The sequence below is a fragment of the Trichoderma ghanense genome (genome assembly GCF_004382785.1).
Source record: "Trichoderma ghanense strain CCMA-1212 chromosome Unknown scaffold_8, whole genome shotgun sequence".
In the NCBI taxonomy this organism is placed as follows: Eukaryota; Fungi; Ascomycota; class Sordariomycetes; order Hypocreales; family Hypocreaceae; genus Trichoderma; species Trichoderma ghanense.
The window spans coordinates 419094-432319 of record NW_027395671.1 but is presented as its reverse complement, the minus strand read 5'-3'; the positions used below and the strand labels follow the sequence as shown (position 1 = coordinate 432319).

The 13226-nt window shown below is 56.9% G+C and overlaps 5 protein-coding genes across 5 annotated transcripts; 2 read left to right on the top strand and 3 right to left on the bottom strand.

Annotated features, from left to right (window-relative positions):
- Positions 1–2682: 2682 nt before the first annotated feature.
- On the top strand, positions 2683–5058 carry CCMA1212_006775 (uncharacterized protein; the record flags this gene model as incomplete). Its single annotated transcript, XM_073703976.1, has 3 exons — positions 2683–3029; positions 3090–4706; positions 4764–5058. 3 exons carry the CDS (start codon positions 2683–2685, stop codon positions 5056–5058), a joined length of 2259 nt encoding a protein of 752 aa, XP_073557485.1.
- A 210-nt stretch (positions 5059–5268) lies between these two features.
- Positions 5269–6233, bottom strand: CCMA1212_006774 (Nicotinate-nucleotide pyrophosphorylase; the record flags this gene model as incomplete). The annotated part of the gene is made up of 2 exons (XM_073703975.1): positions 5269–5345; positions 5417–6233. The coding sequence occupies 2 exons, from the start codon at positions 6231–6233 to the stop codon at positions 5269–5271; spliced, it is 894 nt and encodes a 297-aa protein (XP_073557484.1).
- A 735-nt stretch (positions 6234–6968) lies between these two features.
- On the bottom strand, positions 6969–8017 carry CCMA1212_006773 (Glucose N-acetyltransferase 1; the record flags this gene model as incomplete). Its single annotated transcript, XM_073703974.1, has 2 exons — positions 6969–7501; positions 7570–8017. 2 exons carry the CDS (start codon positions 8015–8017, stop codon positions 6969–6971), a joined length of 981 nt encoding a protein of 326 aa, XP_073557491.1.
- A 961-nt stretch (positions 8018–8978) lies between these two features.
- Positions 8979–10694, top strand: CCMA1212_006772 (uncharacterized protein; the record flags this gene model as incomplete). The annotated part of the gene is made up of 1 exon (XM_073703973.1): positions 8979–10694. The coding sequence occupies one exon, from the start codon at positions 8979–8981 to the stop codon at positions 10692–10694; it is 1716 nt and encodes a 571-aa protein (XP_073557659.1).
- Positions 10695–11135: 441 nt separating this feature from the next.
- Positions 11136–12803, bottom strand: CCMA1212_006771 (Autophagy-related protein 22; the record flags this gene model as incomplete). The annotated part of the gene is made up of 1 exon (XM_073703972.1): positions 11136–12803. The coding sequence occupies one exon, from the start codon at positions 12801–12803 to the stop codon at positions 11136–11138; it is 1668 nt and encodes a 555-aa protein (XP_073557489.1).
- Positions 12804–13226: the final 423 nt, after the last annotated feature.

Genomic DNA, 13226 nt, shown 5'->3' with positions numbered 1-13226 from the left:
GGGGGGGGGCTTCAGCTTGCAGCCTCACTGCCCCGGCATTTAGGCTGCGGGTGTGAATGTGGTTGAGGCCGATTGAGACAATGGCGGCTGAGCCACAATGACTTGTCGTCGTCTGTGATGTGCGTGTGGCAATGTCTTACGACGACGACGACATCAACGACTGCGTACAGTAGTAGAGGCTCTGGAACGGATGTGCCGCGGCAGGTCGGGTGTTGAAGATATGTGGGCGGATGCGTATGCTCCGTGTACAAGCCATCAACCGCTGATCATGGGTTTGGATCGTGATTTATATTCTTGACGATTTCAAACAGGAATGCGTTCTGCCTATCTAGCGACAGCTGATCCATTCTCTCAAGTACGTCTTTGCCCCTTCCCTTCCACTACATAGCATCAACAGTTAAAACCGAACATCTCCTTCTGGCATGGCTGGATCGCATGTCAAGTGTCATGTTGCAAGTTGCTCCAACTGCAGCACAGCGCCTCGCCTCCAGAATGCCCCATGGCAGCAGTCATGAAACACCAACAGTGCAAGGCTAGACGGATGGAGTTACAGCTTGCCGCCAGAAGTGGCATGACCCTTGGATCGCATCACACGCTGCTGGAACGCTTCATGATGGAAGATGCCACCACCGTGTTTGCGAATTTATCTGATAAGAATAGGTGCAACTGCTTGGGAGGAGAAAGTACCATCGCTGGGAGGACTGCGCTTGCGAGCACATACAAGCTTAGCCCAAAATTGACATGCCAAAAGAACGTGAAGAATTGATACAGCATCGCTGAGCATTAAGACCCAGACCATGAGCAACACCGACCCCTCACACTGCTATATAAAGCAGCCGACTTCCGAGACAAGGGCATGACCGGCCTGGCCAAGCGATGTCAAAAGAAACCCCGAAACAGAAATGTTTCGTCATGATGCGCATAGTTCCTGAAAGTTGTAGTCAAAGCCAACACGATGGTCTTGTATCTACCAGGTTCAATCTTGGGCTCTACGGCACCGCATGTGGTTTTGCTTCCAGTTTGGGTCTTGCCCCGCGCTTTCTCGGCTCCGCGATGCGGCGCAAAGGGCGGCGAGACGGCGCGGGGGAAGAGGAGGCGGGACAGGGGACGTTGCCGCGGCGGGGCGGAGGGGATGAGATAGGTAAATAGTAGGCATATTTGCTTGATATCGTGCCGTTGGGACGATAAGTTGAAGTTGGAGAAGTGGACTCTAACATGGCCTTTATCTGATGTGCGAAGGACGATGTATGTAAGTTCAATTGATAATGATTCTGATAGCGGTAGTCAGAATGCTGATGGATCAAGCATTTCTAGAGCGTCATACGGCACACTCCATATCCGATGTGTAATTAGTTCTACAAGCGAGAGAACGCCACATAAGAATAGGACTAAATATCTAATCCAGAAGGGCGTATGAACTAGGTATCACTGGGATTGGGGGGCGTGATGGCAGTATCTCACTTACAAGGATGATGGCATCGCTATATTCCGTGCAACAGTGACAGCCTTGCTCACAGAAGTAGAGCCATTTGAAGCATATAACAGCCAAGAGAGAGCTCACGGGAATGGCCATGCTAGCTATCCTTCACTCCGGCAATTATTCAGCCATCAACTCATCCCATGGCCACGGCTCCGAGCTGCTGCAACCCCACATTCAAAGAATGTCTCCGGTTCCGGTTCCACGCAAGATTGTTGCGATAATCTACATGCCCCTACCTAAGTGTCCTATGCCCATGTTTTTATTACTTGTATTCTACAGGATCCAGAGCTGATGAGCCTTATTGCCTGTTTCTGGACACCCATCAGCTCTTTGGGGAACCATTGCGGCCACGGCCTTGAGCCTCATGCACGCCTAGCGTGGTATCGCCCCGAATAGGCATAGCCAGGGCCATGTGCCGAGGCGGGCTGAAAACAGTGAAAAAGGCGAGCAAGGGTCGAATGGGATGAAGATGATTGCCCAGAGATGGAAAGGCTCAGAATTCGATTTGTCTGGAGCTTCCACTTTGTTATCTAGAGGAGACTTGACGCTAATACTGTGATTACGGACTCTGTCGATTGACTGCGATACCGCCACAGCAATCCTCTGGTTGGCTGGATGCCGGCAAGGAACGCGGGGCAAGCGCTGGAGCCTCCAACAGTTTGGGGAGCCGCTGCCCCGCCTCCCGCGTCTGTGGTTCACGATAGTAGTACCTGGTTCATCACCACACTGTACGATCGTGCCCTCGATGAACATCATACGCGAGGCCAATCAGCCGAGTTTACCCAGCTTCTACATCATGAACCACATCCATCCTCAAGCAGTGGACAAGCTCCACTTCCAATTCGTGTCCCGGACGTCCGCGGCGTCCCTGAGGCATCGCTCTGGTTGATGGCAAGCAGCTACTTAAACATTCGCAGGTCCCCTCTCCCGATCTCCAACAGTCCCGTTTGTAGACCTCGGCTTGTGTCTCGCTCACTCTTCACTTCAATTCGTTGTCCAAACCGGTCAGCTGAGCACTAGGGATCTGCCAAGTCATCTTGGACTGCCGCTTGATATCACAGAGAGAGCCCGAGTAAGCTGGGCTGCTTGACCGTTGTGCCGTCCCCGCATATAGCCGCTCTTCGTCTCTCGCCGTTGGACCCCTACTCGATTGCTTCACGCTCCTCTGATCATCCCCCCCTTCATCCTCAACATACTTCACAATGGCCGTCACCGCAGCTCCCCGACCTCATCCCCTTGCGCCGCTCTCCCCCGCCGAGCACATCAAGGCCCGCGATGCCGTTGCCAAGCTTCACGGAGCCTCCGAGTCCATCTTCTTCAGAGCCATCCACGTCCAGGAGCCCAAAAAGGCCGAGCTGCAGCCCTTTCTCGAGGCCGAGCATACGGGCAACCTGACAGACGACACCAAGCGGCCCGACAGAGTGGCCATTGTCGAGCACGATGTCATCCGGGCTGATCGCTCCGAGTACATCAATGCCTTTGTCAATCTGGACACTGGCGAGGTCGCCACTGTGTCTGCTCCGGTGCCTCACCAGCCATATGTCACGCCGTAAGTGTTTGAAACATGGTCCATTGCGGAAGATGAGACCATTTCTGACATGTCGCGTAGTGGCGAGTTTGACCTTTTCAACGATGCTTGCATCAACTCGGATCTCTTCAAAGAGGCAATGTCCGAGTTCGTCCTACCCGAAGGTTTCGAGATATGCATCGACCCGTGGCCCTACGGCCCCCCAAACGCCGACGAAAAGGACATTCCGCGGTATATGCAGGGATTGGTCTATGCAAAAGACACCCGCAACAAGAACGACGACTCCAACCACTACGGCTATCCGATTCCCATTGTCCCCGTGATGGACTGGCATACCAAGAAGCTCATCAGAGTGGAGAGAATCGCAACTGGCGGCATTGACGATGAGCTCGAGGCCAAGGTCCGAAGCGAGGAGCCCGTCAAGCTGTTTGAGAACCACAAGGGCTGCGAGTACGTCCCCGAGCTGCTGGACGTGCCCCTGAGAACGGACCTGAAACCCATCAACATCATACAACCCGAAGGCGCCTCTTTTACGATTCAAGAGGATGGTCTGATCGAATGGCAGAAGTGGAGGTTCCGCCTCGGATTCACGCCTCGTGAAGGCGCCGTCCTGCACGACGTTCACTACGACAACCGCTCCGTCATGTATCGCGTCAGCTTCAGTGAGATGACTGTCCCCTACGCAGACCCACGTCCGCCCTTTCACAGAAAGCAAGCCTTCGATTTTGGCGACGGCGGCATGGGGAGGGCGGCGAACAACCTGGAGCTGGGATGCGATTGCCTGGGAGCCATCCACTATGTTGACGCGCTCACCACGGAGCCCGACGGTGCGCCCTCAACAGCCAAGGCTGTGGTGTGTCTCCACGAGCAGGACAATGGCATCTTGTGGAAGCACACCAACTTCCGCACAAACAGGGCTGTCGTGACGCGCAATCGTGAGTTCGTGGTCCAGTTCATCGCCACCCTGGCCAACTACGAGTACGTCTTGGCGTATAAGCTGGACCTTGCCGGTTCAATCACTCTGGAGACCCGTGCCACGGGCATTGTCAGCGTCACCAGCATTGACGAGGGCAAGGTCAGTGCCTACGGCAACGTCATGACCCCCGGCGTCCTGGCCCAGAACCACCAGCACGTCTTTGCGGTGCGCATCGACCCGGCCATTGACTCGTACAACGACGCCGACTCCCAGGTCGTGATTGAAGAGTCGCACGGGCAAAAGATTGACCCCAGGACGAACCCATATGGCAACTTTTACAAGGTCCAGCGTGAAAAGGTCGAGAAGGCGACCTGGATCGACGCCGAGCCGCGCCTCAACCGGCTTCTCAAGCTGGAAAACGCCAACAAGAAGAACCCCATCTCGGGCAAGAACCTCGCCTACAAGCTCGTCGCGCCGGTGACGCAGATGCTGCTGGCCGACCCCGAGGGCTTGGCCGCCCAGCGAGCGCAGTTTGCGCAGCACAATGCCTGGGTGACGGGCTACCGCGACGGCGAGCTGTGGGCGGCGGGCGAGTTTACGAACCAGAGCACCAGGGAGGTTGGTGGCGTGGCCGACATGGTCAAGCGAGGAGACTGGTTCACAGACCGAGAGACGGATGGAGCGAATGGTGATGCCGAGGGTCGGGGGAAGAGGAGCAGCCCTGTTGTGTGGAGTGTATTTGGGCTGACACATAACCCCCGGATAGAGGACTGGCCCGTCATGTAAGTTGAACTCCGTTATTATCTCATTGAGGATATCATTGCTAACAGCCGTACTAGGCCAGTCGAGATCTTCCAGATCCACATCCGCCCTACCGACTTCTTCAACGCCAATCCCGCGATTGACGTTCCCTCCACCAGAAACGACGCCAGTGTCCTTTTGGGGGGATCATGCTGCACCGCGTCCGGCGACAAGAACGCGTCGGCGGTGCAGCAGCATCCGGTGACGCACCTCCAGGGGAGCGCTCCGAGCATCGATCCCAAGGCGGTGGGGGCCAATGTCGACGAGAAGCTGAGCAAGAGGCTGAGCAAGACGTTTAACGGATTGTTTGGAGCCAAGAAGGAGGTTAAATGAGTAAATCACTTGTGTATATGTACTTTTGTTTGTGTTGCATATAGCCTTTTTTTTTGTCCCTTCTAGTCATGTTGATTCGGGAACCAAAGCTGGACATTCAAACTAGCCATATCTTTCTCAACATGTATATACATATATATATATCCCGTCCATATACGTACAATACACATAACATACACTCCTGTCTATATCCGATTCTTCATGTTTGCATCAATGGTTGATCTTGAGGGAAAAGTCGACGTGCGGAACCCCCTGATGAATCGAGCTCGTCGAGATGATATCGACATCTATCACACCGTCAGTCACCCTGCACCACAAACCCCAGCAATAACACAACAGCAAATGTTTAGAAACTCACCATTGCACACATACGGCTCGACATTATCCTCCCTCAACCCCCCCGAAACCTCCAACAAAAAGTGCTTCTTCCCCGCCCACCTCTCCTTCAAGCTCCTCGCCGCAACCTTCACCCCATCCCCCGTAAAGTTATCCAGCATGACCACGTCCGCGCCCGCGGCAATCGCCTCGTCGGCCTCCGCCTCAGACTGCACCTCGACCTCGATCTTGATGCTGAAGCCCGCGACGCTCTTTGCGGCCGCGACGGCCTCGGTGATGCTGCCCCGGCTCCAGACGTGGTTGTCCTTGAGCATGACCATGGCGCTCAGGTCCATCCTGTGGGCGTCCGCGCCGCCGGCCAGCATGCCGTATTTCTCAACGAGCCGGAACCCAGGCGTCGTTTTGCGGGTTCCCGCCAGGACGCCGGCGTATCCTGCCTTGCGCAGCTTGGTGACGAGGACGTGGCTCTGCGTGGCGACGCCGGAGCATCGCGCGAGGGCATTGAGCGCGACTCGTTCGCCCAGAAGGATGCCCCTCGCGGGGCCAGAAACGGTCGCGACCTTCATCTTCCCGCTGTGCTGCAGGTCGATCGGGGAGGCCTCGTCGGCGTGCCACTCGACGGCGCAGCCGCACTGCCGGAAGACCTCGTCGAAGAAGGGGCGGCCGGCGATGATGCCGGCGGATTTGGCCCAGAGGGTGGCGGTGCGGGGGGCCTCGCCGACGACGAAGCCTGCGTAGTCGAAGGAGGGCGTGTCTTCGGAGAGCCAGGCGGTTACTTGGGTTTGCCAGCTGGGGGGGAGGAGGTGCGCGAGGGAGGAAGGGGGGGTGGAGGAGGACATTGTGGGTGGGATTTTTGGGGGGGAGGAGAGTAAGGTGTGAGAGTGTGAGTGAGAGTGAGGGGAGGGAGATGAGATGGCTATAGAGGTAGAAGAGGGCAGAGAGATTGCTGGGAGGAGGAGGAGCGATAATATGGGTTGTCGGAAGAGAGGTGACGATGTCGAGGGCCAGGATTGAATTGAATTGATCATCGGAGCGGCTTGGAGCGGATGGCCGGCGGAAGTGGGGGCGGGGCCGTGGTTGCTCAGCTAGAGCTTCTGCAGCGGACAGTTCCGCTTAGATGATTTACTAGAGCATCTCTTTCTCTATCGAATAATTCAGAGTTCGTCAACTACGTGATTGACCGGGACTTGATGCTGTTAACCATCTTCATTCTATGGAATTTGGGGTTGGGAGCCATGCCCTAATCTATTTCACCATCTAATTCATCAAGTCTATGCTTTAAAAATCCCACCTTGTTGCACTACGGAATGGCATCAATGACCTCTTCCTCCTCAGACTCTCCCGCCTCCTCTTCAGGTCCTCCATCGTCCGCAGCTTCGGGTTTCAGCCACGGCTTCCTGGCGCAAACTCTCTACAACAACCTCTTCATTAGCCATCCCATCAATCAAAACGTATTCACAACGAGACTCACCGCTTTGCGCTCTCGAAAATCAGAGTACAACCACCTCCACGCGTCCCTCGCCTCGCAATCCTCCCCCACATCGTCACCCCCATCATCCTTCCTCATCTCGCACCTAGGCTCCAACTTGAATATTCATCTCATCCCACGCAGTCAACTTCCCTTTCCACGGCTTCGGCATAGGATAGTCCGAAAAATGGACCGTCCTGGCCTCCCGCAGCACAGCCGCCGGATCCCACTCCGGGTCATCAGACCCGAGATACAGACTATGATTCGTCTCGCGAAACTCGGAAGAAAGCATCGTGTACGGCCGATGGGGGAGCACCATGGCCGTGTCGGCATACATCTTGTTCAGCAGCTCCATGTCGTATTCGTCGTCGGCCGCGCGCTCGACGCTCCTCTGGATGCGCGCGAATTCACGCTCGCTCGGCTGGATGACCATGACGTGCGACGCCAGCGCCATTGGGGACGTTATGTTTGCTTTTTCGAGGAGCCAGTATGCGCGAGGCATGGCGATGGGGCAGGGCGGCAGGAGGAAGAGCTCGTCCATGTGCTTCAGGAGGGTGACGTCTGCGTCAATGGCAATGACGCGCTCGTACTGCGTCTGGTTAAAGGCCAGGAGCTTGGTGTAAGAGTCGGCCCAGGTGTCTGTGTTTGTTGGATCCATTAGCGACTCAGCTACTACTGCTGACTGGAACACACAGAGGAGATGATACCATCTATGGTTTGTCTATGCTGAACCTGGATCGGCTTGAGCTTCACATTGTATTCGTCTCGCGCCTTGATCAGCAACTCCGCATCCTGAAAGCCTCCGTCATCCCACGTTTCGGGGTCCGGGAGCATCTTTTCGGGATACATCAGGAGCCTGTCGGCACGGCTTCCGAGATGATGCAGCCTCTCCAGTAGCATGATGGAGTTGCAGAGGTACACGCTGCTGGTGACATATTGCGTGTAAGCAAACCTTGACCAGTCGATGCCGTCGGTCGTCTTGGAGCTCTGGTTCAACACGTATGGCGGTTGCTGATGATGATAAAAGTCATCTGTCCTGCTGAGAAAGGCGTAAATGGTGATGATGATGACGGCCACGACGAGGACTGTGCGGCATCGGCTGGACGCCAAGGCAGAAACGCAGTGCGCCGTCGACTTTTCCAGGCTGACACTCATGGCGTTGGCTGTCGACTGAGGTTCATGCAGGAAAGGTTGGGTGTCTGGTGCTTCAAGGCCAAGGTCACGAAGCTCACTCAGACTGGCTTTCATGAGACATGGCGTTTACTTGCCTCCTTACATGCATGCAACTCGACTCCTAGACACGCTGCTCAGGAATGCAGAGGACGGCGCACTCAAAAATTGCATTTTGCAAGTTCAGAGCCTATTTCCATATGTATTGAACAGGGCATATCAGCTTCCCTCGTCAGGGAACAGGATTCATCCCTCTCTTGTCGAGTCTGAGCCTGGTATGGGCCGTCCAAGACATTAGGATGGCCGACTTACACGATGCAACCGTGGGAGAGCTGTTCAAACGATTCACTGGAGCAAACGATGAAGAGTCATTTATCCTTCCCCAGATATCTCGTTCCTGGGAGTTTCTAGCATTTGTTTCCTCCAATTTTCCTCACTTTTTTCTGATTGGAGGATCCGTGAGCGCGTGTCCAGGCAAAAGATGACGATGTGATGGAACGTCAACACGTCTGAGCCCCGGAAATTCGTCCCCCTCCTCCCTCATAGCGGGGGACATTCCAGATCCCGCCGATCTCGCTGGACTCTATCCCAGAAATTGAACCCAATCAATGCATATGCATGCTTTCACCCTACATTTCGTCTCATCTTGTCACCCAATTTCAGAGCAAAGGCTGCATAGAGATATTTGTCGCCCTGCTTTAGCTTGACCTCCCTGGTCAATAAGCTTTCGGCTCGTCGCGCCACGCCTGAAGCTTCGAATCCCCACCAGAGCTGGCGGATGACATGCGTCTGTCGGGCTTGAGCCGGCTCCAGCCTGCTCTAGACGAGGACATTGGACATGCCCTGCCGATCCACGACACACGCGATTCGCCTCTCCCAACGCCGCCTGACCTGAGAGTCGAACCTGAGGCTCAACTTCAAGAGCAGACAGACACGGGGCGAGAAGATGGAGGAGATGGAAAGAAAAGAGGCCAGCAAACCGGCCAGCGAGAGGCCCTGTCTCGACTCCGACTACTACGACCTCGGCGACCTCCATCGCCCCGTTTCCACCAGCAACCCCCTCGCCCAGACGTGGTTCAACCGCGGCCTCGTCTGGTGCTACGGCTTCAACCACGAGGAGGCGGCCAAATGCTTCGAGCGGGCCGTCGCCCACGATCCCGCCTGCGCCATGGCCTACTGGGGCCTCGCCTACGCCCTGGGGCCCAACTACAACAAGCCCTGGGACCTGTTTGGCCGGCGGGAGAGGCAGAGCACGGCGGACAAGACGCATCGCGCCGTCGAAAAGGCCAAGGCGTGCTCCGAGGCTGCGACGCCCGTCGAGAGGGCGCTGATTGAGGCTCTTCGACATCGATACCCGAGGGCGGACGCCCCGACAAAGGCCGACCGCCCGATGTGGAATCGAGAATACGCGGACGCCATGAGCTCCGTCTCGGCCCAGTTCCCAGACGACCTCGACGTTGCGGTCCTATACGCCGACGCCATGATGAACCTCACCCCCTGGGCTCTCTGGGACATCAAGACCGGCCGCCCAGCCGCCGACGCCCGCACCCTCGAGATCAAGCAAGTCCTCGAGCGCGCCATGGCCCTCGAGGGCGGCACCCGCCACCCGGGCCTCCTCCACCTCTACATCCACCTCATGGAGATGTCCAGCACGCCCGAGGCGGCCATGCCCGCCGCCGACCACCTGCGCGGCCTCGTCCCGGACGCGGGCCACCTGAACCACATGCCGAGCCACATCGACATCCTCGTCGGCGACTACGCCCGCGCCGTCGTCGCCAACTCGGACGCCGTGCGCGCTGACGAAAAGTTCCTCCGCCGCGAGGGGCCCATGAACTTTTACACCCTCTACCGCAGCCACGACTACCACTTCCGCCTCTACTCGGCCATGTTCGCCGGCCAGTCCCGCGTCGCCCTCGAGACGGTCGAGCGCCTCGAGGCCAGCTTCTCCGAGGACCTCCTCCGCGTCGAGACCCCGCCCATGGCGGACTGGCTCGAGGCCTTCCTCGCCATGCGCGTCCACGTGCTCATCCGCTTCGGCCGCTGGAAGGACGTACTGGCCCTCAAGCTCCCCGAGGACCAAGACCTCTACTGCGTCACCACGGCCCTGACGTACTACGCGCGGGGCATGGCCCTCGCCGCCCTCGGCCAGGTCGACGACGCCCGCGCCCAGCGCGCCCTCTTCCTCGCCTCCGTGCCCCGCGTCAAGCCCAGCCGGACCCTCTTCAACAACAAGTGCATCGACATCCTCTGCGTCGCCGAGGCCATGCTCGACGGCGAGATCGAGTACCGCTCCGGCAACTACCCGTCCGCCTTCGCCCACCTCCGCGAGTCCATCGCCCGCTACGACGGCCTCCCCTTTGACGAGCCCTGGGGCTGGATGCAGCCCGCGCGGCACGCCTACGGCGCGCTGCTGCTCGAGCAGGGCCGCGTCGAGGAGGCGCTCGCCGTGTACAGCGCCGATCTCGGCGTCGACGAGTCCCTGCCCAGGGTGCATCGGCATCCGAATAACGTGTGGGCACTGCATGGCTATCACGAGTGTTTGGTGAAGCTGGGGAGGGTGGAGGAGGCGAAGGGGGTGCAGGGGGTGTTGAAGAGGGCGTTGGAGGTGGCGGATGTGCCGATATCCTCTTCGTGCTTTTGTAGATTGACGGCCAAGATATGACAAGAGCGAGAATGGCAATGTAATGGAGTCTATTGATAAGTTTAGCCAGAATTACGACTCTCCAGCATACAATAATCTGTATGTGCAATATGGGCATATCAAAGTATGATATGGTTCGGGTACATGCATCAAGTCAACTTACACGGACGTCTACAACCAAGGAAACTCTGCCTACAAAACATTGTGGAACACATCTACGATGCAGAGGGACTCTGCGGCTTGCACCACAGGCTTCCATGCTACGTGATATCAGGGGCGAGCATAAACACGGGGGGAGGAGCATACGCATCTGCCATCGTCCAGCAGACGCGAAAATCATTGTCTAGGATAAAGTGTTGCCCCTCGTCAACAGACAACCAGTATCAGGACAGCCTCGAGAGATCCATGACCGAAGAGGGAGGGGGGGAAAAAACAAGAGAAGATGAAAAAATCAGATCCCAATCATGCGCCGGCTTGATCCTGTTCAGTCGTTTTGCTATTCGTCGCATCGTCACCCAGAATCCGCGCCTTTTCCTGCGCCAGAAACACCTCCTGCTCCCTCGCGCTCTTGTCCAAATCGAGAAACGTCCAGATGCCCACCGCGCTGACAATCGTCAGGGCAAACAAGAAGTAGAACGGCGCGCTGTTGTTGCTCCGGTTGGGCGTGGCGTCGATGATGGCGCTGCTGATGAGCGGGCCGATGAAGCTCGACGACTTGCCGATGATGTTGAAGATGGAGAAGAAGAGGAACTCGTGGCCCCGGGGCGTCACGGAGCTGATCATGATCTGCGAGTAGCTGTACCACGGGCACACAAAGAGCCCGTAAAAGGCCTGGTACACCCAGACCTCCCACTCGTTGTGGAAGCCAAACTTGTCGGTCCAGTTTCCAATCATGCCCCAGCCGTCCAGCAGGATGATGGACACCATGACTGCGTTGAACATGGTCTTGGCGCTCAGGTTGAACTTCTTCTGGATGAGCCAAAAGGCACCAATGCCGACGGCCTGCGCGACTATGCCAACGATGAGGAGGTACGTCAGCGTCAGCGTGTTGTAGCTCACGACCTGATTCTGCAGCGTGGAGATGACCGTCACCGTCGTGTTGAGTGAGTCGCCGAGGAGGAAGTATCCGGCGAGGAAGATCAAGCTCTGCTTCAGCTGTCGGATCTGCGTCAGGGCTTCATACAGCTGCCAAAAGCCAACCGTCACAATGTTGTAGCCAGGAGGAATCTTCATGCCAGGGCGACTCTTCTCCACAAAGAACCACGGGATGGACAGGGCGAGCCAGACAGCAGTGGCAAAGGCGATCAGGACCGAGAGGCCCCAGTTGTTGTTTGCGGCACTCTCGTCCACCTTGAGAGCAAACATGATGCCCACGATGATGGCCAGGATCACCACTTCTCCCACAGACTGGATGTAAAAGGAGACGTTGCTCAGCCGGCTTCGTTCCATCTCGTCCCGGTGGTCCAGCTCCGACAACGTAATGTCCCCCGCCTCGTATGCCAATCGGGCGTCCTTGAGTTTCGTGGTGTTACGGGCTAGTGTAGGAAAGGCGGCGGTCCAGTATGTCAAAGTCAGCTGGTAAGCAATGAGGCCGACGATGTAGAGGGCTGTGCCAATCTTCCACTGCTCAGGGTCATGGACGCCCAGCCAGCCAAAGCCAATGCCGTAGGCGACAAGAGACCAGACAACAAGAATCCAGCGGCGCCCTGTCCCGAAGTCGGCGTAGGCACCGATGATGAGAAACAGGGCGGCTTGCAGAGCAAAGGAGATGCCGTTGGCCAGCAAAACGATGCTGTTCACATCGCGATACCGGCCGGCGAATAACAGAAGGCCATCTTCCGGAGCAGCTTGGCTAAGCAGGTTCTGAAAGGCCGTCGGGCCAAAGTTGAAGAGCGACAGGCCGTTGGCGCCAATGTAATAGGCATACCACGTCCAAATCTCCCACTTTGTCGTCGTTGGGATGTCGCCTTCGCCCAGAGCCGGCATGATCGTTCCTGGAAGCTCAACCTCTACCGCTCTCGACGGCTCAGAGAGCGCCATCTGCTTGTCATCGTCCCCGTTCAGACCAAGATTCGCGGCCTCGTTGGGGCGCGGGCCCAAGGGCGCTGCGGATGAAGAAACGGAGGACATTGTGGGTGACAATGCTCCCAGGGCTGGCGGGAGACGTTGGGGGGGGATGATGAACGAACCACAAGCGGCATGGAATATGGCTAGAAGACGCCTTTTAACTGTTCCCCCATTCCTTGATGTTTCCTCTTGCGAACAAGAGCCAACAAGGGCCCTGAGGGGTTTTAGCTCGTTTAATCAACAGCCCGCGCTCACATTTTCCCCTTCTCCCAACTGCCATCCAGGACCGTTGTGAAACTCTGGTTGCATTGTGGATGTCCGGGCCCCATACGGTTTAGGTGCTGTTTTCCCTGATTATGAGCGTAGCTCGAACATGGCGCCGGTTAAGGCGGATAACTGGCGGACGAGGGCGATTTTGTCGTACAGACTGCTTTTCAATAGGAGGAGAGCGATATGTTAGCCACACGCATCCTTGCACACCTACGT